At 40.4% G+C, this 25,578-nt stretch overlaps 1 protein-coding gene across 7 annotated transcripts in view; it reads left to right on the top strand.

The window, feature by feature from the left end:
* The window catches only part of nlgn3a (neuroligin 3a), an 88,900-nt gene that overhangs the window by 3,474 nt on the left and 59,848 nt on the right, over nt 1-25,578 (top strand). For 3 of the 7 annotated variants that reach the window (XM_026330316.1, XM_026330311.1, XM_033325406.1), the window contains 2 exons: nt 6,273-6,332; nt 14,159-14,308. In XM_026330316.1, coding sequence (XP_026186101.1) covers nt 6,273-6,332; nt 14,159-14,308 — 210 coding nt within the window. Of the gene's footprint in view, nt 1-6,272; nt 6,333-12,815; nt 12,864-14,158; nt 14,309-25,578 lie in introns of all 7 variants that reach the window. The other 4 variants (XM_026330315.1, XM_026330314.1, XM_033325407.1 and 1 more) reach the window with 2 other exon arrangements.

Below are 25,578 nucleotides of genomic sequence, written 5' to 3'. Positions count from 1 at the left end.
TCCAAAGACATCTATGTCAGGTTGATTGGCCATTGCCCATAGGTTGGCTCCGTTTCCTTTAAAATAACAGAGGAAGTACCTTAAGTTACACAGTACTGCCCAACAAAAGATCAAAGACACACTCATTCAAAAAGTAGAGGAGGGTTCAAGACAAGTTATAGTAGCTGCTCCTTTCTTCAGCAGGGTTGATCTGTTTAGCTGGTATTCAGACCTAATGTTGTTGCATGAACAATTATGACAGTGCAGTTAGTTTTTTTTTTGCTGTGGAACATCTTAATGTTTATACCGACTGTCTCTTCGAATGACATTCGAACCGAATGTCCAAGATATCTAAGCAGGAAGTGTCTGAGGTCATGTGGAGGCAGTCTAACGTGCAAAATCATCACCTTAGCCCACTGTTCCCTCTGAAGTGACTGTGTAGTGCACACATAGAGCACAGAGGAGTGACAGAGTTAGGGACATTGAAGCCTTGGTTATGTCACTCTGCTCTGAGTCAGAGAGAATGGAGTGATGAGAGGGGTAATGATGTACAGGGACATAGCTAAACACTATCCAGCCTTCATGTGCTAGATTGGCTTGAAATCGGTCAATTTTGTGAGGACAAAGCCTGATGAGGTCAAGCTCTGTCTTGCAAAGAGGTTTACATTGTTAAATTGCTTGACAAACTGAAAAGATATCTTTAAAATCACAGAAGCAGAGCTCTGGTGATAAGGTGCATTCACTGCACTGCATGCTTCCTGTTTATATAATATGCACCTTATTTTCTGCAGAGTTTTACAGCATGTCTCTTTCACTGCTTGTAACCCGCTTGTAAAGCCTGTCCTGAGAGTCCTTCATACTAGTATCTCTGAATAACATCACTTCTGAGAGACACTCTGAGATCAGCCCTCCTGACTCCAAAATTCAGTCCTCATCATGAGTCTATCTGAGATAAGTGCAGCGAAATCTGTTGTACGTTTTGGCTTGATTTGGACCACTCAAATATCATTCCTATGCAGCCCTCACAGGCAGCAGGCTGCCATGTGTTACACAGGACAGTGCCAGTACAGCCCGATCAGTTGCCAAACCTGTAGATTAACTACCCCAGTAGAAAAACACTGGGCATTTTTTTTTCTCATACCAAATGACCTCCAGATGCTAGGGAGCAGTGAAAACTGCAAAAGAGCCCCAATCCTGGTTAGACCGTGCCTGGGCTACCGCAGACAGTAACACACCGTGGTAATCCCGTTGGTTGGCTGACTCAACTCCTGCCTCAGGGAAGGAGGGGCTGCTCCCTGAGTGCTGCTGAGGAAATCTGTACGCCAAACAGACAGGACAAAAAACTTTCCAAGAAGACAAGAACAAATATTGGCTTGTGTGATTTGAAAACAGAGCAGATGTCCCCCTTTGTTTGATAGAAAAGTAGTTCTATGATCATCTATGTGGGACAGTTTATGACCCAAGTGAATGAAGGCTGTAACCAGCCAGTGGCGGATCCAGTCACACTGAGTTGAGATGCAAGACGCGACCTAAGCAGGAAGTTCCTATTCAGAGGCCTCCTGCTGCTGTGCTGTCCAGCTTCCACAGTCAATCCAAGGCTCAATATCTCTGTTCTGTTCTTTGTTTATCCCAAACTAAAAAGAAATAGAGGACACAGCCTGTGGATTACTAACTCCCATTTAAAGGGGAAAACACAATTTGTTGCATCTAGTATCTCTTGATAGCTTAGACACAACCTCTTGAGCCCTTTGCATTCTGTCTGAAGAGAAGGGAATTTCTCACGCTCATGTTTCCATGAATTTAGGATGGTGACAATGCCAATAATGTTAATTCAATGTTTGACATTAATATTACACATTTTAAATGCTAAATTGTTTCTATCCATGTTTGCTTTATTTGCTGTCTTCTTTATTGTCTTTGTTAGCACGTTGCCACATTCCTCAGTGCGTTATTGCCGCAGTCGACCAGCAAAATAGCATGAAACCAACATCAGGATGTGTGTCCTCATGCGTGTGCAACATACAAACAACACTCCGTAGACCTGACTCCGCATTGATGTCAGTTTAATTTTTAAGTGTCTATGTGTTAAATATTTAAATTCTTGAAATAGTTCTCCTGGTCTAAGGTGTTAAATAGCAGTTTAAATAGCAATTGTGTCTGACAGAGGCTTGAGAAGCTTAAAGCCTAGTGAGTCTTGCTTGTTATTGGAAGATATGGGTGCAGTGTAGTCTTTTTTTTTTCATCTAATATGGGGAATAAATGGTTCATTAGGGATCAAGGTGGAGGTAAAAGGCCCCAGTGTGCTGGATCGTCTCCACACTTGGAAACCTGTGGTTTCTGTTAAACGTGTTTCATTTCATTTGAGCCACAGACAGGCAGAAAGACAAGTTAACTGGTTTTATTTATTTATTTATTGACTTACTGATTTATTTATTTATTTTTGGAACAGCTGAAGCGCAGTGTGAGATTTGGCTGTCCTTTACTGTGGGATTACAGCCTCCTTAACCTTTTAGCTGCATTCTCCATCATTCTCTCTTATGTGTCCCTCCCAAGCTGTTCCTTAACCTCTACACTGAGAGACAGATTGAGGGAGATGGAGATAAACAGAGAGAGAAAGACACAGAAAGCAGAAAGACAGGAGGAGAAACAGAGTCAGGCACTCTGAAAGAGAAAAATGCCCACCTGAGGATTAGAGACTGAATATAACTGCTCTAAATTGTCAAGGCTGCAACATTTCACATTTCACTAAGTCCCTTTCCACATTCTGACCTTTCTGATATTTAACTCCAAGGCCCATCTATTGTCAGCGAACCTTTTTCCAGCTAAGGAAAGGCAGTTAACATTCAGCCTTTCCACGATGTATTGAGTGAATTGTGGATTCAGTCAAGAAGTCTCTAGAGCCTGAGCGCACTCTCTATATGTGTATGAGCGATCGTGTGTGTGTGTGTGTGTGTGTGTGTGTGTGCGTGTGTGTGTGTGTGTGCAATAGTGCACATGCTCATCATCTGTGTTCATGTTTTGGTTTATGCATTTAAAACTCTACAGTCAGCTACTAGACATGAATCTTTTTTTTCCTTTTGTAATTTCATCTTGCTGAAATGTTACATTTCAATAGCCTTTATGTAACAGGCAAACCCATCAAATGCAGTTTCTTTGAACCTGATTTGATAAATGTGACAGCTTTCTATTTTGCTTGTCAAGGAACATGAATAATAGCTGTTAGTCTACATGCTGCCTGTTTTGTAGCAATGCAAATGTTGTCTCCTGGAGGCCGGCTATGCAAAGAAACTCATCAATTTAGTGTAGGTTTGCTTTAATGTAACACTTGCTCACACTGCAGCATCACTTTAAAATATTCAAGGTCAAATATAGGTTCCCATGTGGAGTCACTGCAGATGTCACGTTTGCAGTACTTGTTGTAGAGCCATTATTTGACACACACAGACTCACAGAAAATACGATTCAAAGTGACAGAGCTTCCCTGTCGACACCTGCTATTCCAGTCTACGGCTGTCTGAAACACTATCACTCAATAACCTCACTGTTTTACCATGTCAGAGGCACGATGGATGCTGGAATAACCGTAATCGCTAACAAGTCATAAAGAAGGCTACCAAAGCAGGTGAAACCCTTTGGTTTGAGTGTTGGCTTTTATTCTGATTTAACAATTTAGTATGTTCCCATGAAGCCTACGGTACATGAGAGGGACATGAAATCTGACAATCGAATGGCATTCACTTCCTAGAAAAGCAGCCTGCTCCTGACAGATCTGCTATGAAAAATGTTCCACTTTTTAAATGCTGTACCTGTCAAAACATAAGAATAATAATAAATGATGGCAGGAACAGCCAGCTCCCTATGCAGCCTCTTGTGTCAACTAGTGTTGTTTTCAGTCTGAACACCTGGTAAATCTGATTAAATTTACAAGGTACAACAAAAGTCATGATGGATGTCATTTAGCCGACAGAACATATTTTTCTCTGTAGCCTGTTAAAGGATTAAAAAAATAAACAAACAAGTCAGTGACTTTGCAAGAAGAAGTGACCTACTACTGTACACTTGACAAGGCTTTCACTTTATGCTTTTCAATATCTAATGCAAATAATACAAACCTGCTCCCACGTCTGCACAACTTTCTACAAATATTTCCCCTCCATCAAGTGCAGGAACTTCTTATTGTCAAACAGAGTGACACAAATGTTATACATTTAAGTGTGTATTTGTCATAGTCACATGATTGTATTTGGATCTCTAACGCTCACATAGCAGCCTGTACTAACTGCATTATTCATCATCCCTCATTATACAAAACTGATGGACAGACTGAACAAGGTTATTCAAAAGGCTTCTCCACTTTAGAGCTTGAATGTACTCAGTAAATGTCATGACACTCAGCCTATTACATTATGCAGTATATTACATCTATCAATTAACAATGGATGGGGTATTCAAACACAGCAGTGAATTCACTCAAATAAAAGCTGCTTATGTCAAAGAGAGTTATATTGCTTCTCACTTCCGTGTTCATACTATGCGCATGTTATAGTGTCTGTATCGACTCCACCTGACTGAACAGCTTGCCCCCATGAATGATTTCTTAACAGGACATCTTAGCAAATATTAGATGTAGAGGAGTACTTCATACGACTTCCACTTTCCACCACCAAAATGACTGCACTATAGTCAGTTGGATCAGCCTCTACAGACCACAATTATCCAGAGGACAGAGACCTGGGATTCCCTCAGGACATTATTTAGCCACGAAGGCACGTCGCCCAGATTCTGACGTATTTCGTCTCATGATCTATTTAGTTTGTAGATGATTGCCTAAAGCAGCCATACATATTAAATATATTGCATTTGCAGCTCCACTTACTAATTTTTTTCAGATGCTGATGTTATGTTTAATAGAAATTTATTAATTTATGATGTTAGTGGAAATGGTGTTTGTTTCTGGCAACCTACCTGTGCGATAAAACACTGCAGGAAATGCTAGACACCTCATCTTCTTGGAATCGTGAATGGTTCAGTAAATCCCATGACAATTAGCATATTAGATTTTATTATTAATTTGTATTCATACTGGTCTAGTGATTGCACTAGAGGAAATGTCCAAGGTCACCAAAAACATTAGGACTTAATGTACCAAGCAACGCTCAAGAGGAAAATCTGAACTGACAGTGGTGCTAGACGAAAGGTCAGGGTATCACTAAAATTGTGTAAATGCTCCAAAAATACCATGTCTCTAAAATCCTGTCACAAGATGATGGACTGTTGAATGGGTTGACTGATAGACCAACTGAGTGACCAACAATGCTGTCTTGATTATAGATGGACGTCAAACTGTAGCCAGTTTAGAATACCAGTGTGTGAGTGAGTAGGTCAAGACAAGGCTTGTACTTTCTATTTATACTTGATGTGCAGCAGAACTGGGGGGATAGATTTTCATGTTAACATATAACACAAGGACAACAGCAAATTACGCACTGTTTAAGGCAAAGAGACAAGCTGAAGTAACTGCACACATCACTATGTATACATGATACACACAGTCTTGTGATTTATTCATATCTCACTACCTCTAGGGAAGATGCTGTCCTGTATGTGGTTTTGACTAGCTGGTTAGTAACCACATTACCTATTAACATAATTTTATTTGGCATTTCATGATCACTTTCATGGATGCCCAGGTTAGAAATTGAGCTGCATATATGCCAGACAGGTCAGAAAGTCATTCAGGTTTATTTCAAACACACTAAAACCTTGCTCTGAAAGTCATTACCTAAATTTGATTAAAAGAAATCTGAGTCATATGCAGTAAATGTTCTTTTTGCAAAAGCCATTTAAATTAATAGGTGCGGTAGCCAAATTCATGGAACAAATTTCCTGATTTCTTTTTTTTTTTTTTTTTTCTCTGAAAATGCCAGTGGTGTATGACTCTGCTCCAAAATAAGCTATAACTACAGCTATGATACAGTTGGGTTGCATTTTGTAAGGTATGTTTGGTGTTTTTTTTTATTTAATTTGATTTAATTTTATTATTTTTTAACCAGCATAGCCGTAATTTATATAATATTAAAAGTGTTTTTTTCCTCTTGTTTGTGCCCTCTGTGTCAATCTGAACTGTTCGAAAACTGTGTAAATGTATATATATGAAAGCCCTTGTTGTTATAACCAGTTGGTGTGAAGTCCTGCTTTTTATTGATTTGTCTATTTTCCCATCAATGTGTTATCAAACATGCTATTTTGAATTTCCCTGTGCCTCTCTATGTCTCTCCCTGCTTCAATAACAGGGGCCCATGCAAAAAAACAGGGCGAGGATTTATCGGATAACGACGGTGATGAAGATGAAGGTATTTTCCATGGTGAACAAAGATGGTGCATGATTTTATTTTTCTTTCTAAAAATGTCACTATTTTTGATCATTTATGTTTTTGATTGAGTTTTGTTTCTTCTTGCAAATGCACTCATCACATCATCCCTGTCACATTACAATCAGCAGAACAATGTTGTCTTTGAACAAATGTTTGAGTGTGCGTGAGTGAATGGGAGATTTCCAGTTGCTAAGCATCTAAATTCAAGCGATGAGTGGAGAGTTTGGCTTAGGATGTAGAAGCTGTCTTGATAAGCAAACTTCGGTTAAGTTATTTGAAAATCTTACATAGTAACTAAAGCCATTGTTATTACAAGGGTTGCGGCATTGGGGATTGCCTCTTTTCAAGGTGTGGCCAGCAGTTGCATTGGTAGTAATAATGGCTGAGAGAAAGTGAAGCAGCAGTGTAATATCAAAATGTACACGAGATCTGCCAGCCGATTTAGATGAGGAGCGACAGTTCAGGAGTACTGCTGGAGAGGAGAGGATTAGAGGCGAGAGGTGTAGAAAATGGGAAGTTGCTGCTCAGCAATCGCATTGTTCACTTTCCATATTTATCTTGGGATATTCCTGGCTCAGGGTGGATCTCTGCTGAGATTAGAATGAGAGACGATTCTTGTGCTGTAACAGAAACGGCTTAAGTCTTTGAATCTAAATCAAACCCTTGATATTGCCCCGCCCTTGTCTTCCTTCAGTACTGTAGGGCAGGTGATGCAAGCATAATGTTGGGTATCGAGGTAAAGCCTTTATTTTATACTCCATTTGTTTGTTATGGACAAATTGGATTTTTGGCTGTTATGTGTGCATTCGGTTAACAAGATTCAAGTGTAGGTCTGGAGTGAAGCTGTGTGGAACCTTAGCACATGTTTAGGGCATATGGACCTTCTATTTGGCAGGAAAACTGAGATGTCACACTAAATTGCCACAGCCTTTCACTTGTCTTGATTGTTGGCACAATAATACGGCGTCTTTACTGACGGCTCTGCTTGGGGTTTTAATTCAGCTGACAGACAGCGGTTCTTTACAGATGTTTAAGGGTTTTCAGGGAAGCTCCTTCCTCTTTGCCAGTGGGCTCATCTTTTAAAAAGAAGCCGCATTCTGGCCTTGATCACAGAACAAAAAGCACTGCCCTGGCACCACTTTGACACACAGGTGTTTCCTCATTCAAGCCCAGGGCGAGCTGTTGCAGCTGAAGCCAAATTGCCTTCTGTCTTTGCCTTGTCTGTGTGTATACAAGAGCACATGTGTATGTTTGTCTTCCTTCAAGCAAGCCCACATGCGTTATAGTGTATGTAGTCCTAAGTCCGTTCAAAATTGCTGACAAGTGCCAATCCCTTTGTCTGGCAGGTCTTTGCATGTGCACACAGTGGCTTGGTCTCCAAGCTGTTGTGCAAGACTAGCCTTACTGAAAAAGTGACAAGTCTTTTCTTTACTGAGCGCAACTAATGCTATTTACAGAGCATCACCGTAGAAGCACAATGGAGTCCTAGCAGAATATCTGGCACAGCACTGTAACTAATGCATGTGTGACAGATTTGGCCATCAATCCTTAAACATGATCCAGAAGATTTTCATTGTTCTGGCGAATGTGGCTGTTTTGAACTGTCATTGCCCGACATATGAAACCAGCGCACTATGACATCCCCTCTGGTTCTCTATAATTCCACCCAAAGTGAAGTGTTACCTCTGTGAAAAAAAAAAAAGACTTTCCTCACTGAAGGATGGCTGAGTGCACTACACAAACCAGAAAGTCCTTGTAAGATGTCTTAATATGTAAGATATCTTACATAGTACTGCTCTCATAAGTAAATATTGTGTTGGAGGTAATAGCAGTTTTTTTGCCTATATTAAACGTACTGGATGCATTACCAAATAAAACTCCAACAGTTGTATTCAAGTTCATTTTAGTAGAGGAGGACAAGTAGAATCAGAACACAAGGCAGTACTCCTGCTCCTTCGCTCTTTAGTGGATGCACCCCTTAACCACATATTCTTATTCAGTCCAGTGAGCTGCTGTCTTGTCTGGTTTCCCTGTCTAACCCCCTCCATCTCTCAGTCTGTTCATCCCAGCATTACCATGCTGTCTGGCAGTCTGTCTATCCTCAGCTAATTCCCTCTCCCCCTTCACTATTTTTTAGCTAACCCCACTCCGGAAACATTCTTAAATTCTAATTTAAATATGTTTCATTGCAAGAGTAAAGGATCTGACACTGTAAGTAACATACACAACAGATAATATATGAATATACAATAAAAAAAAAAAACATGGAACAGTGAACTAAAAAACATTCAACTGAGATGAGGAGATGAACAAAAAGAAATGTCGAGAGGAATATAATGACCTTTTTATATTGCATATCTCTTTCTGTCCGCTGGCAGTCACTGAGGCTCTCCCTCATAGCCCTGTGTCTTGCTTTCTTTCTCTTTGTGTGTCCGCCTGTCTGTCTGAGCAACAGTCATGCCCCTGGCACCCCTAAAGTGCATTCAAATTCTATGCAACACTCCCTCCAGCAACACGAAAGTGCGGGCCAAGTTGCAGTGATTTACAGAGACCCACAATCAAGACTCAATTTTACAGAGGCTGTTATTGCACTGTAAAAGGGAGCGCAAGCTTTCAATCACCAACCTGCTGTTGTAAGATAAAGGTGGGCATGTAAATAGAGGTAGTGAGGCTGTGTAGGAGCTAAATCTCCCAGGTGGAACACGACAGTGGTGCTGAGGTACTGTGCCCAGTGTTAGGCAAAGTACCAATGAGGCAGTCGTCATCACTCCACCTCTAGAGTGTCTTGCGCAATTGCTGCCTCGGCCCTCTCACACTGATGAAAAATAGATGTGTGTGTGTGTGTGTGTGTGTGTCTGTGTTTGTTTGTCATTTGGCACTTTGAGGCTCTAGCTCTAATCAGGGAGGATGCTTCCACCCAGTGTAAGTGTGCACACACACACAGACATAGCTAAATCTGTTAAATCAGTCAGGCATGCATACACTTGTACACATGAACAATGCTTCCTTCCAAGCTCTAAAAGCAAGTTCTGAAGAAGACAATGCATATACACACACATGCATACCCCCACACTCAGAAAAGCTCTCCATCGTTACCATGCCAGGGAGCAGAGCTGAGCTCCACCTGCCTGGGTATTACCATTAATTCCATTGCACAGGCCTGACTGGATCCCCATCCAACAAAGCCCTCAGTTGAGCTCAGGCAGCCTGGAGAGTGGTGAATCGACAGTGGGGGCAATTCACACACCATTCTCTTCATTCTGCCACTATCCTATTCTCTCTGATGTGGCAGGGAAGAGGAATCATGCCCCTTGAAGCCCATTTATGCAGAGATATTTGGGGTTCATGCTGCTCAGCTTCTTTCCAAGATAAGCATTGCTGCTAATGGCTGATCCACAAGGGCATCATTTGAACCACTGCAAAGGATGGGAAGACCAGACTGTTACTGTATTTTTTTTTCTTTGTCCTTTACTTTTCAGTGGTAGAAAATAATTGGCAAGGCAAAATGTAAAAACATGCTGAAAAAAATCTAAAAGGAGTGAAGATGGGCTTTGAATTAGTTAACCGAGGTACTGTTACTTCCCTTGTACAAGTCCACATCACGGTTGAGGCATTTCATGCTGTGTGAACATTTGTAATGTGTTTATTGGTGTGCTGTTGTTAACCCTTCAGTGGGTTCGTACAGTATATCATGAGCCTTTTCGGCTTGCACAAAGGGCAGCATGGGCTTCCTTGAAAGACTAAGGGGTTAGTCTTCTTTCACTCGGGTAGCAAACAGTTGTCTGTGAATCTTAGGGATGACACCACCACTACAGCTTCCTCCTCTCATCTAGATCCAGGCCAGATGTAGAGGGCTTTGGCTATTAGCTTTATAGACTTGACTAGACTGTGTCCTCCCTTTTTATTTTACTCAGCCCACACCTATCCCTATCTTACTTTTCTCTCTATCCTGTTACATATACATACAGTGCTCTCTATCTGCCCTGTTGCCAACATCATATTTAAGACACAAACATCCCAGCTAGGGAGCAAGAAGTCACCTTCACACAAAGGTCATTCCTCCTATTACATTTACTGAAGCAAGAAGCAATGTCAACATTCATAGTAGAGGCACACACTTTTCATTTCATGCACCCAATGCTATGTTCAGATTTTCTTTATGTACCTAAACACATATCTTGCTTCCTTTCATAAATGTCAAGTGTTGTGTAGAGCACTGTGGTGTCTGACATACTCCAACTCTAAGGTGCTCTTTTCATGCCATCAATCCTGATGATGTGCAGGCACTGAAAGTCCACTGGTCTAAAATGACAAAAGCTATATTTTTGTGGTTCTCCTTCCACTGTTCAAAATAGAAAATTTGTTATTGTGTGTTCCTTTACTTCAGCCTTTTTCCCCACTCAAAGGCTTCGTCACATACAGTGCTAGTTCATTTGAGTCGGTTTAAAGGGAATATTAAGCAGACATGCAGTGACATTCAGAAAACTGTCACTGACTTGTACAACAGCACAAGCTGCTGTATAATTCGTTGTAATTACACTGCCTGTTTTGCAAGGAGCTTCCCAGATAAACTGTTTGCAGTTGTTGAACGTGAACAGGGCCAGTAATGGACTTGTCATGAGAGAAGTGTGAAGCATGGCCTGACAAGAGCATTACAGTAGGGTGCATGTCATGTCCTGCCAGATCAGGACATTGTCACTCGTTCCCCACCCCCCACCTCAGACTTCACTGATAGCCGCTGACAGCCACCATGTTTCACCAAGTGTTGACACAGTGAATGCCACTGACACTTATCTCCACTTGCTATTGTCCTGTCCCACACCAGAGTGTCAAGGCTGTTTCTTGGGTCACTCAGTGTAAGATGTATGACGGACTGTTTTCAGGGGAGTGAGAAAAGGACAAATTAAGAGAGACAGAAAATAAGATAAGGGAGGAAAGAACAAGTGTTCCCAGCCCTCCTGGTGGGCTTTCCTTCCAGCTGCAATACTTAGAGGCTCAGCTCAGGCCTGAGTCACACCTCCCACTGACACTTCAATCAGTCCAGAGTCACTGCAACGCACCTATGAAATGGATGTGATCCAGAGGTCCTGCTAAAATTCATGCCCTGTTATGTATTTGGATGTATTTGTAGGTATGACAGTCCCCAGCCATTCTATTTAGTGAAGTGCAGCAAACTGAAAAACTGCGATTTATTTATTGATTTATTTATTTATCTATATCCAATTTTCAGTGTACTTTCTCCAATATAATTCAGTTATTTGGTGTTCACAGAATATGTTCTGGGAGTGTATGTCACTGTATATTAGATGCTGCATGATTTCACTTATCTGGGTGAGAGAAATATGTGAGAAACTGATGTATTACTGTGAATAAATTATGTTTCTGCTCAGCTCACACTTCGTGGCACTTCAGCTTTCATTTACATTTCTATCATGCACAATTTTCTGTTCTTCAAAACATGATTTTATTTGTCTTTTTTTTTTTAATTTTTAACTCATTGTGCATGGAGTTCTATTGCAAATATACGTGTATGTGCATTAATAAACATATCTGTTTCTTTTCTTGCACAGAGCTCTGTGCTATACTTTCATTATATGAATACAGTGTTTGTGTGTTGATGTAACAATGTTTTTGCGTCAGAGAAGTAGCAGGAAGAAGCTTTTTTGGGTGTACCCAATTAGTCACCTGTTTCATCGGGTTAGGCTGTCCACCACAACGGGTAAAGCTTTCACTGATTGGTTAGGAAAAGCTGCTTACTTCATTACCTCCAAGTCATGCCGTGCTGCAGCCCACATGTGGGTATATCCTGAAAGGATTATTATTTTTTCACTGTAAACCAAAGTCCAATTGGAATATTTTGCATGTATACTTTCCTCTTACACACACCAGCATCAGTGAGAACTCTGTATCACATCTGTATGACACCTCCCACATCAGATCAAGTCAATAAATAGATTAGAACAAGTGGAGCTTCAGTGTCTTATATCGCTCTCCCAAAGGGATTTAACTGTTGTCATGGAGACGCGATGTGACTCAACAAAAGAGGTGACTGATAACATTGACATGACTAATCTCTTTTTCTTATTTCTGCCCCCTGTTCCTTCTCCCTCTTTGCCATCCTCTTTGTATTTGTGGCCCATTTGTTTTAGTAGCTTGTGTAGGATATCGTTTTGCAGTCTCCCCCCTCCCCCCTCCCCTCCCCTCTCCCAGCTGTACCTTTCATGCTTTCTCACTCCATGCATCCCCTCCTTCTCTTGTCTAAGATAAGTGTGTGCATAGAGAAGTGTCAGCTATAAATCACATTTCACTGTGTAGCCTTCTCAGATACCAGCAAGATAAAGAAAGCCATAAATAAGGCCACATCATATACAAGTTATTGCTTTGCTTTTAAATGTAACAAGGCCATGAATAACCAAGGGAATCATGAGAAAAACTGTGAATCAATGCTGTGCTGTGCTATAGGTTCTAGAGGGAAAAAAAAGTGCCTTTACAAAATGTATTTAAGTAGTTGTCCTTGGTGTTGAGCATGTTAATGTGATGGGGTGCATAATGACAAGCAGTGCCTTTGGATGGATGCAGATCGGGCTGTGCAGGATGTGGTCTGCGATTAGCTGTTCTTGAGGATTTTGAATTTTGGCTCTCAGTCACCATAGTAACCAGAATACAATACCACCCTTAAAAAACTGAGCCCATTGCTTTTTTCTGTTTTTTATTTCATGGTTTCTTCCCTTCTTTTTTATGTCTTTATTCCATTTTTTTTTCTTTTTTGTAATATCTTGCCTTTCCTACTTCTTTCCAGTCTGGGTTAGTGTCTCTCCCTTTATTTCTCTCTCTGTCTTCCTCACTCTTTGTCCTCCCACCCCCTCTCATTCTCACCACTCTCAGGGCTTAGGGGAAAAAACGAGTGGCAGAGAGTTGGACAGAGATGGAGGGAAGGCGGGAGAGAAACAGGGAGAGACAGGGGAGAGTCTGTGAGTGAAAGCGATACAAAGTGAGGGAGGGGAAGGCGAGAAGCTACATAGAACGCGGGGGGAGCAAGAGTGAAAATGAGAGAGAGTTTCTTGTCTTGTCTCCCAGCTCTAGCTAGCCAGTCAGTAATTCAGTCTATTCCTCAGACAGAGGCTTTTTTCTTCCCTCTACCTCTGGATGTGCTTTATCTGGCTAGAGTGTCGCTCCAGCTGGGTATTAAGCCCTAGATCGGGAATAAAATAAACAACATTTTACCAAAACTGAAGCACAAATTCGACGGCCTGCAATGCCGAGCAAGACCATGCAAATAAATTGTTGCACAGAGATAGGACTATGTATAAAGGAGGCACATGGTAGCATTGTGTAATTAGCCGGTGCGCTTTTCCTATCACTGTCAAGCCAGATTAGCCTCCTCCCTGGTTAGAAGATGTGTCAGAGTACCTCTCTCTTTATTTTCCCTAATGGCTTCCTGTGTGTCTATATTAGGAAGTGGGTTTGCCTCCTGCAAGGCAACACAAAAACCAAATAAAATCCTAATAGTTTGGATTGTATGAGGTAAATAACAAGCAACATTTTCAGGCAAGACGGCCAATTACTATAATAGAGTTGAAAATAATGAGAGGACATAATTTGTTTCTTAGAGAGCAGATATGTTAGAATATTGCTTCCTTTTCCGTTAGTGGGCCAGCAGACTGTATCCTTACCGCTGGTATCTGGGAGGTGACTGTCAGCTTGTCTGTCTGTGTCTCCCATGTTCTGCATCTGAATCTGAACTAACCCTTAATGGGAGTGGGTGGATGACAATGTGAATGTGTTAATAATGGGCGCTCTTACAGACATACGTGATACTGGTGCCAAGCCTGTGATGGTCTACATCCATGGAGGGTCTTACATGGAGGGGACGGGCAACATGATCGATGGGAGCGTCCTGGCCAGCTATGGGAATGTCATCGTTATCACTCTCAACTACCGTGTCGGAGTTCTGGGTAAGCATCTTGTCATCTTTTTTTTTTTTTTTTTCCTTCACTTTCTACTCCAAGGACATTTTTCTGGGGTATCTTTGTAGGCCGGCTAGGTGTAATGAGCAATCCTGATTGCCACATACACTTTAAATAAGGCCAAGGGAAAAACACAGCAATGTAAGTGCGTGGACTTGTTCCTGTGTTGCTTGTTGATGTGGTGCTTGTGTATCAAAATCACAGTAATTGAGTGTGCTGAATGTGGGTTTGTTGTTGTGACTGGGGGTTTAGAATAAATTAAGAAATTATTGTAATGAGTTTGAAAAAAATGATGAGATGGGCGTGAAGCTGGAGAGATAGAGGAGAGGAGAAGAGTGTGTTAGAGAGAACGAGGGGTTCTCTCTCCGAGTTGCGGTTGGTTGCATATTGACTCACACAGCTGAATCCTCTTTCAGACACTTGTGTGCGCGCGTGTGTGTGAGAGAGAGAGAGCGAGTAGAGAGGCAGAGAAAGAGATAGAGAGCAAAGGAGAGAAAGCTCCATGGAAACAGCTGCAGCAACACAAAATGGAGTTTGTTAGCACACTACCCAAGCTTTGTACCTTTTCCATCCATCTCTCTGACACAGCTGATTTCCCTCTTTGCACATTTTTTTTTTTTTTACATTTAGAGTGGTTGTGTACCAACTGCAAACGCTTTGAATATAAAATGAAATTTCCTCGTTGTTTGCATTTGTTGAGAATATTGCCTCTCATTTCATCCAAATTGTTGGCAGCTTTTTACTGCTTTACTTACTCGGCAGTCTGCTTTATTCATCTTGCTTTCCCCAGAAATCCCACCAAAGAGGCCAAAACCAGCAATTTGTCCGTCTCTCAAGACCTCTCTACCCTGTCTGTGCCACTCAGCCTGAAGCACAATGGTTCTGACTGCAGACATATTGTATAAGTTTAAAAAACATTTTTTTTATATAATATTTCAAATAATGTCCCCAAGCTAAAAGCTTAAATAATTTTCAAAAGCATCTAGTCTTTGTAGTTTTTAGAAAATATAATACCTCAGTAAAAAGTAAAACAAATTTCTTTAATATAAATATGACATTTGCACCACTTTGGTTATTGTATGAAATAGTAAAAAAGTATTGAATCTTGAAATATTTATTTTGAACTATTTTCAGGGAGCATATGTAACATTTGAGTAGTAACTGTGGTCTCATAATAATGGTAAAAGTTACAATTTACTGAGACTGCAGTACTGTGGGTAACATAGCAATACCTATCTGAAGTTTGAGTTAATGGTGAAAACCTTGTGTGAATTGAGTTGAGCAACTGTGTTAAGTTTTTATTTGCTCACAGGAGATTTGTTGGGTTCTATGAAAAGTGCCTTGAGATGATTTTTATTGCGATTTGATGCTATGCAATTGAATTGAATCTAATTCAAACTAGTGAGTATTAACCACAGCAGGACAGTATATGTGTACAGCCTTCATGATCATCACAGTGAAGGAACACGTCACCCAGTGCACCCGTTGCAGCGATATAACTCACTGGTGTGATTTTAAAATAGTTTCGGGTGGTGGTGTGGTGGTACAGAAGAAAAAGCTATATCTGTGGTTTCCAACTTGTTGGTCAGAGTCACTAAGAAAAGAAAAACTTATTTACATTTTCTCAAATCTTTTTATACAGTAACACCATTTGAATGCAGTCAAATTCAACCATTTGAAGGGAGCAAAGTCACTCTGTTCTGCTACTGCACAAACAACACCTGTTAATTGTTGGTTTTGGTCTATTCATTAACAGTAAGAAAACCATAGCCCATGTGTCTACACTTGTCTTTAAAGGAGCAGTCTCCTTCACCTTGCCGCACAGGGAGCTCCACATGTCAAAAGCATGAGGGTGACTGAGGAGTGTTGTTGCTTTTTCTCCAGGACATTAAAATGACTTGTGTGGTTGAATCATGGAGCCACAGCTACATCATTCTGAGACTCCTTTTGATGGAGATGAGAGTGCTACGGCCTATTGATTTGGTCATCAGGATTGCTCACCTTGAATGTGCTGTGTTTTCCTCTCTCATCTTTGTTGAGTATCATTTTGATTGTTGTAATCAGCCTTCGGGGTGGTAAGGTAGTCAGAGTACTGGCTGAGCGTACTGCCTCATGCTCCTGCTGCTGGTTTAAAACTGAGCACGTAAACCTAATACAGATTCATGATCATATTTCTTTCATGGCACTTCAATTATGAGTCAGATGTTTCTTCTCTCGCTGCCACATTTCACTAAATGTCATTCTACATGCATGCACACACACCCTCAAACACTGCATACAAGCATGTGCACTCTAGCACAGATCCTAGTATTCTCACACACAAGTACACTTTGTGCATAGGCACAAGCAAAAACAAATCGAACGCACACATACGGATGCAGTTTGCTCTCAAGCACACGCACAAGCATGGACACGCAAACGCACAAATGCAGTTCATAAAGCAGCTCTCTTGGTGAGCTCCCCAGCAGCCATTCTGAGAAATGAGCAGAGAAGAAGTGATGCATGTAGTTGAGCGATAATGTCCATCGCTGTAGTATGGTCCGATAATCTCCCCATGGTACAGCTTTAAACTGTTATTACAGACACACTCATATAAACCAAATAAAACCAAGGCCAGAGAGAAATCAGACCATGATGGGCCAATTAACACTAAGCTGTCTGAAGATTTTCAGTCATAAAGTGTGAATTGCTCTATTCAGATCATGAGAAATTGTAATTACATGTCTTCATTTTATTTTTGTTTGCAGTTGTTTATTGAATATGGGAGTCCCTAACAGTTACAGCTTTAATCTAGTCTAAACAACATTAAGTGGAGGAGATTAACTGTATGTTTTAGCCATTAATAACTCAGCATTCACCATTGCACTCGTAGTTGATAGCCAAACAGTCGCAGAGCAATATCAGGTCATCTGACAGCAAGATGAGAGAAAATACTCCAGTTTTCTTCCCCTTCTTCTGTGGCATCAATTCAAGTACTGCGCAGCAGAGCCCCCTTCATATAAAAAAATGAAAAAAAATCTTTAATTTAGATTCTATGCAGGGTGAAGCAGTTTCATGTAGAAATGCAGCGGGGAAAAAAATAAATAAATATTAATGAAAAAATGAAAGCTCTTTTAATTAGGCTGCTTAAAGGGATGAGGGAATAATGGAGGCAGAGAGAATTAGACAAGATAATGAGTTTAAAGTGAAAGCAGACAAGGCAACTCAAACTAGCTTTCTGACACTAATATAGCTCCCTCACCATCCCTGGGCAATCTGAATATAGCATTAATAATGCAGTAAACACCTTTGAAATACACACAACAATCTGAATATTTAACTCCTTTCACAGAAACAATAGGCCTAAACTATTAGGTAACAACAGGCCTTCACTAACAAGTCTGTGCTGAGTGTTTTAATGTGGAGAAAGACAAACATTTTCACCAGCAAGTTTCAACAAATTGGATATCACTAAACCTTGGTAAATGTCAGTGATGATTGTCTTATTTATCTGTCTCATTTATCTTATTAATTTAGTTTTCATTACACCATTTCTGCAGTAATAGTTTCCAGGAACACAAGGCTTTTCAGCTTTTCATTCAAATGGAACAAAAATTGGCGAACGAATTGTTACGAACGATAAAGGTAGATTAAGTATTTGTTCAGTGTTTTCAGAAAGCCTTGCAGTGGTAGCTTTAATCTATAGTTTAGTGTGGTTTCATTATATGTGCACATCACATACTTCAAACTGAAGATACATTCACAGAGAGAAAATAAAGAGAAATAGACCTAAGAGAGAGGAGAAACACTATTGAAAGAAGGTGTAACTGGAGAGTGGGACAAATTCAAATAATGACGTGTCTTGAGTGTCTGCCACTCCTGTTCCAATTAAGAAGAGTCCACCAAGTTTCTAGTGTGGTTCTATCATCCCCCTGCAGCTCTTAGCCCTATGCTGCTGTAATGGTAATTATTGCTTCAAAGGCTGGAGTACAATTCTCCTGAGGCCCCATTTGGAAACTTTCATATCTCAACCTTTCCCTATTTAGATGAATGAGAATTTATATCAGATTTAATCTTTAATTACTTATTGACCCACCACAGTATGATTATTACCAGATGAGATATGGAGAATAGAGTTATACTGCATCCAGACTGTCCTGTTAGGACTGAAGAGCAGAGTGTGTTTACCAAAGAGAATCAGTGTTTGGATTTCTGCTCATTGATCTGTATTTGTGACAGAGAGCAAGAGACAATTGTGTGTGTTTGTCTCAAAGTGTGCAACTTGTCTGCCCACGTGTGTGTGTGTGTGTGTGTGTGTGTGCGTGTGCGTGCATGATGTGCTCATGCTCGTGCCTATTGCCGCGCCTCTCTAATGATGTGTAATGAGTCCCAGTCAGAGGGGAGTATCTTGTATCACTGCTCTTTACAAATATAATTACTCACTGGCTCTCTAGAGCATGTCAATTTCCCAGTCCATTGGGGGAGGGAGGGAGGGGGGCTTAATTACTAGTTTCTAAATGCATTAAAAATTAACAAAGGCTGCCCCTCTTGCCAAAAGCCAAGGTGAGATGCTACCTTTCAGCCAACTGCTCTAGAAAGGAGAGCGGTCAAGCAGAGTCTGTACTTGTAGAGTGTTTTCACCTCTGACAGGGTTTATTTATGACCTTTGATGTCTATCTCCCATATCTCTCTGATCACAGCCGTTTTATGGTGGGACCATTGCCATCAACTCAGTCTACCCAAGTTATTCAGGCCTTCAAAAGAATAGTTTTAGATGCAATCAAAATAACCTCAACCGACTGTATCAGTGCATGTGAAAGCAGAGCTCTCAGCACTGAAGCAGCAGTACAGGTGATCTAGCATCGATTCGTTGAATTGCCAGAGTAATTCTGTCTGTGGTAAGTGACTCTGCCTTTCTCTGTTATGTCCATCTTCTAAAGATGGTGACTGTCTGTAATTCAGCCAGGGATTTGGGGAGCGGATATTTGTGGCCGTGTTTGAAAAATATTCCAGGGCAAAAAATAGTCATCACAAGTTTATATAGTTGTTTTCACTACAGAATAACTGCTGTGCTCCACTGAGAGCTGAGCAGCGTGCAGTGTGCTCGTGGCCTACTGACCTGGCACTCTGCAGGATGTTGGTTAAGCAGTAATACTGCAGTATAGGCTGTCACCTGAGGCCATGTGCTATAAAAGCACTGGCTTCATTTACCCTTGTCATTTCAAGTGTCTTGTACCTGAAAAAAAAAAAATCTAAACTTAATTAATACACTGTATTTGCACTTATGTGTATATTTGCTGTGCAGAATTATAGGCACTTTAGATGTTTAGATCAGGTCTCAAATTCATTTTGCTCCAATCCTAAACATATAGCCATAATTATAAAGAATTAGCTTCAACAGCATGAAGAACAAGGTGTCCTGCAACAGACGGTATGGCCACCACAGGACCTTGATTTCAGCATCAATCAAGTTATGGAGTCAAGTTTTAAAGGTTGGCCACATAACAAATCTGAATACAATCCAGTTTGGTTTTCAAATCTAGGTCAACCTTCCTCCAGTCCAGAAAGTGGTGGTAATGCACCTAAAGCTCTTTGGTAACTGCAAAAAACGAAGAGAAAGAATAACTGCTCCACTTTGTAATTTTGTTACAAAAAATCAGCAGCTATCAGTAACGGATTGATAACTAACGACTATTCATTATGCACACACGTAGTGAATTGTATATATGAATTGTGAGCATGACAAAAATGTCTGCTGCTGTCAGTCACAGAGTGTATATATGGACAGGCAGTGGCATTTATACCTGTTCAGCATCTGACTAGAATGTGCCTCAATCCAATCCCTCTTGGAGGGCTTTAGACTTAGCGCTTAGATATATAAATCCATGTTGCTGTAGCAGATTTGTTTTTGATGCGAAACACTCCTGTGCTAGTTTTGTGATTTTATTGCATCATTGCACTGCTTTTATAAAATGATGAGTAAGAAATTTCATGTGTGGAATATATTTTGTCTGGGTGTGTCATATTGGATGTGTGGGGCCACAAAAATCGCTCTCGGAGTTACTATGGAATAAAATTTGACATGCCAACCTCCTGTAAGTGGGGGGTAAATCGACTTAAAATAAACCCTTCCTATAATACAGGCCTCTTTCAGTAAGTGTTCCCAGTCATGGTTATCATCTGATATATGAAGTCAGCGCTGAGCATGGGAATTCTCAAACAGTAGGTGGAAGAAAAAACAAAGGCAGAATGAGTTCTCTTTGTCTTTTATTATGAGAAGGGGAGCTGAGATGGATATTTACTTGTTTTTATTGCCATTTGGTCAAATTCATCCAAATTAAGCAGAGAACAAAAACATTTATTCATCCTATTAATGTCAGGGGGTGAGGGATTGAAGTAGTGGTTTTCATGCTCTAGTCTGCAGCAGTGTTGTTGATGCTACTCTCCTACAGATCTCTGCCAGGAAATTAACTCTTATGCCACTATTTTCCACTGCAACAAATGTCTGGTTCTGCAAGACCTGGAGAGATGGAGCCTTTGTTTCTCAGTTTTCACCATCCTCAAGAAGGCGTTTCCTTTCAAGCTTAAAACTCTTAAAAAGTATTGATTAGAACTGAAAAGGGATAATTCTGTCTAGGACTGAACCCCTAGAAATAATGGAGCATTTGATGTCAAACTGCATTTACACAGCGGGAGCTACAGTCTTTTTGTGCATGATAATTTTTTTATTTTTATTTTTTTTAATCTGTTCTTGCTTGTGCTGTATCTTAAAAAAAACAACATATGGTGCTTTAAAAAAATTATTCCAGGATTTATTCATTACATTCAAAGTGTTCTCGGTTGCAGCATGGTGCTGGGCTTTGATTGGCACATAATCTCCACAACAATCTCCACAACATCCAGTGTATTATTTTGAAAAGCTTAAGACCTCCCTGATTGAAAGAATTTAGTCAGTTGTTAAGGGAGGGCAACCAATCAGGACTAATTGTGTTTTCACACACTGATGGGAATGGCCAAAATCTAGAAGCTCCAAGAAGCATTGCCTTCATGCAGCATTTTGTTTGTCTATAGACATTTCGAATCTTAACAGGTTAATAGTGTTAAAGTTATAATCCATGGGATTTTAATTCGATTTTTTTTTTCCAGCATTAGCCAAGCAATGTGTTTACATTATGTATAATAGCTTCCATTGTTAGTGCACCATTCAAATTACCCACACGTGAATTCATAGGTTCTTATGTCTCACTGTTTAATGTCGCTGTGTTAATTTACCGCTAATATGAACCAAATATGTTCCACTGTCACTTGCTCTAACTAAACTGCCAAACCTGGGCTGTAATGTATGTGAAGCAGTCACAGGAAATTCAGCGTATTTATCACAGAGGTTAGAACTGACAGTGATCATTTATCAAAAATGCTTCTGAAGAATTAGAGATTGGCATTTCTGGCATTTTTTTGATAGGATCAGCTTTAAATACTGTTAGGTAACATTTGACAATCTGTGTATTTAATGTTGCGTGCCATCTGATCATTTTGAGCTCTCAGCTGTAGAGAATTCATTTGTTTTTATTTTATTTGCTCTCGCTGACTACATCTGCTAAAGAAAATCACAGTTGCTAAATTAGAAAGTAAAATGTGGACACAGCAAGGAAGCATAGTTAAATCAGTCTATGAGGTAACTTCCTTTTTTAACCTTTGGTCACATAAAAACAATTATTTGGGCTATTTTTATTGATTCTGATTCAATTCCAACTTTGACATGTTTGGCCCCACTGCGGACAGACATGTTGCTTAATTCATTTGCGGTTCTACTTGTGTCAATTACAGATGTGTTGTTTTAGATATAGCTGATTGTTGTGAAGCATTTCCAGTTAATGGCTAGTTTAAGTGAAATAGCTTGAAGTTGTTTTGATGTACAGCATAATCACCTGCTCCAAATCATCATCGCAGCATTGTATCAAGATGTTGTACACTGAAAGAACAAATTTTTCCTCACTGTGGTGACTTGAACTGAGATTGCTGATGTATTGTTAATAAGGATTTGTCCTTCCTTTTCATCTGACAACAAACGGAAGCAGGAAACTCATTATATTTCATAAGCATGACATTTCAGAAAACTGACATTAAGAAATCAATTTTGTACCGAACAGTGGTGCTTTTCACTATGCAAAACAAGCTTTGCCATAGCATTGCCCTAAGATGAAAACATATTTAGATGATCGCAGTACTTCCACCATAACAGTAAATATGCATTACAAAGACATCAAAGAACTAACCCGACAATTGCTTTCATCTGGTCAAGGGGTCCTCTGCGTTGTCTCATGTAAAAATGGAACACTTCAACCAAAGATGGCAATGTGAAGTGCACAGATGGAACAACAGTTCAGTGAAGGAAAATGTCAACCTTGTGTCAGCGCATGGTTGAGATGCTTTATTGTTGGACATTTGACCTTTAGTGTTGGTGATGGAGGATGTGTTTCATGTGCTGCTTTCGTTTGCATCCTAGATATTAGTAAACATTATTTCTGAGCAAAAAATTTGAGTGTTGTGGGTATTTGGAGACAGAAGACTAATATTTACCAAGCAGCAATCTCACTCACACTGACATTGCGTGGTACAGAAAACAAGAGATGGCATTTCCATTTCCACCTGAGCACCATCTGACCTAATACTGATTCAGGGATAGAGCTGCAATTTCCACATATGACACTTGCTGCCAAAGTTTTTTTTTTATATTTTCAAAAGGTCGTTAAATTGAATGAATCTGAGTGCGCGATTCAAATAAAGTATACCCAATAGGCAATTCATAATGCAATACATGCACGGTGGCAGGTGTTGCCAGTGCTGTGATTAAGCTATTCTTTCACCTTTGGTTTTTGTGGCAGAGGCTATTAACTTGCACAAATAGATGTTACAGAGTTTTGTGTGAAACCCCAGCTGGTCTTAGCCTTTGCTTTCAGGGCCAGATGCCCTTTTAATAGCCACACCAGTAAATCCCAAAATATATTCACACCAAGAGGGGCTTTTGTTTGACCTGCTCTAGTTAGTCGTGTTTGGACTGGTTTATTGCCCAGCAATTCCAATAGCAAAATGACCTTGGTTTTTCAAGGATGTAAATTGAAAGTCCCCTCAACCTTTAACGTGTCACTGCATATCAACTAATATAGCATTCAAGTGTGGACCATGTAGCTGTTATTACGTTTTATTGTACTCGCTGGGTCACACCGAATCACATAAACACTGAACTAAATTTTCTGAACACGTCTGAGAGATTCTAGACGCTAATAAACAGTAAATGTATCAGACTGTAGCACTAAGTAATGCAAAATCATTAGCAGTACAAAACTAAGATACATCGAGGCACACAAAATGCCACAGAAAAACAATGAAGTCTGGGTAATGTGGACTGCAAATTACTGTTTTCTTTTTTCACTGAGATATTGACACAAGGACCGAAAATCAATTAAATGAAAACATTGCATATTTCTGTATGAAGTCTTTGAACAAATATCACTCTGTCAGAAGACAGCAGTGGCAAGATTTATTGTAAACCCAAAAGGTGAATATTTGTATTTCTGAGACTTTTATAACTTAAGTCTATTCCCAATTCATATTGGGGTTCTTGTTTATGGTGCCTGAAAGATCTATCTGTAGTGATTCATTGCTTGAATGCTTTGTTTTGCTTTATACTCTGCTCTAGGAGGGAGTGTGGGGCTCCTAATGGCAGCACAGCTTTTCTTCTTAGTGCATTTGTCCTTGAGGGATTTTTAACTTCACAACCAAAAAACACACAAGCGCTTCTTCTTCCTCAGGGCAAAATACGCACCGGTAACAGTCTTATCGAACAGAAGCCAGCATGTACACCTTCCAGATGAGCCCAGTGCAATATGTTTGATCATTCAGAGAAGAAAAAAAAAAACGTGTGTGAATTCTGAACCCCCTCCTTTTGAGTTTTTTCCTTCTTCTTCAGCAGCATCATGAAGAGTAGGAAGAGTGAGGATTAGAGCACAGGGACAGAAAGAGGGGGGACATAGGTTAAGATTTGTCTATCATCCACTGTGTCCTGAGACAGGAATGATGTGTGTAAGGAGATATATATTGGCCAGGCAGGTAGAGGTACTTGCTTCTTGTCTTGTAAAGGCATTAATCATAGCAGCGGCCAAGCCTAACCACCAAGGTCAGCAGTCCTCGCATGTGTGGGAGGCACTCTCTACAGCTGCCACCTCAAAGTGCTGCTGCAGAGGGTCTAACACAGGCAGGAGTATGAAGAGGGAGAGACGCAGGATGTTGAACTGACAAGGTGACAGTAGGAGGAGAAGAACAGGGAGGGGAATAAGGTTGAATTAGGGATGACCCTGGGGATGTGGTCAGTAAAAAATTGGCACTTGAGGAGGTAGGAAAGGCGATTGCTAAGCAAAGGTAGGTGGGATAATGGATTAAAGTGGGCAGCAGAGCAAGGGGGGAGGGGGGCAGAGTAACAGCGTGTGATGTGCTGTTACAGTGGGTGGAACTGCACCAATCAAGGGGAGGAAGGGTGGAAACATGGGACCAAGACCTGGTCACAGTGCTTTTAGACACACTTCTCCAGTAGCAATTCAGTATTATTAAAACAGGACAGAGGTGAAAATTATGCTTGTTCTGAGAAAATCGTGATTGCTAGGAACCTTGAGAAAGGTGCCAGATGCTTATACTTATATATGCTTAAACAAGGGATCCTCAGAAGGATGATAGTAAGCAATTCAATGGTAATATATCCCTGACAGGTTATATTACACATAGGGCAAGTACCATCTTTCTCTTATGACGGCTAGTTTTATAGGGTCATACACAGCTTTGAATGTGTCGTAACCCCGAAGAGTTCTGGCAAATGTGTGGGAGGGCATTCCCACTCAAGCGCTATGAAGAAAACGCAATCATTTTTTTGCTGTAGTATGAAACAGAGGCACAATATATCCTTACATTCTGTAGTGAAAGCAGCCGTGGCTGCAGTCCAACTTAGTCCACCTTCATCTCCCTTGATATTTAGGAGTCTTGATTGGTATAAAATTGATCCAAGTGGGATTTTCCACCATCTCATGTGCCCATCCATTCTTTTCAACCCCTTGACAAGGAGATAGTCTGGAGAGAAATGTAGAGAATTATAGCACACTGGAAGGGCTTTGTAGTTGTAAGCCAGCATACAAGGAACTCTGCAGGCACTACCTTTGCCTGACTGCTTTTTGCTTATATAACTTTTGCAGTCATTTTAGGTGGGTGTCATTTTTATTGTGTTACTGTCT

Source organism: Mastacembelus armatus, chromosome 10 (assembly GCF_900324485.2).
Source record: "Mastacembelus armatus chromosome 10, fMasArm1.2, whole genome shotgun sequence".
NCBI classification, from domain to species: Eukaryota; Metazoa; Chordata; class Actinopteri; order Synbranchiformes; family Mastacembelidae; genus Mastacembelus; species Mastacembelus armatus.
Note: the sequence above shows the minus strand (reverse complement) of the source record. Positions and strands in the feature narration are given on the sequence as shown.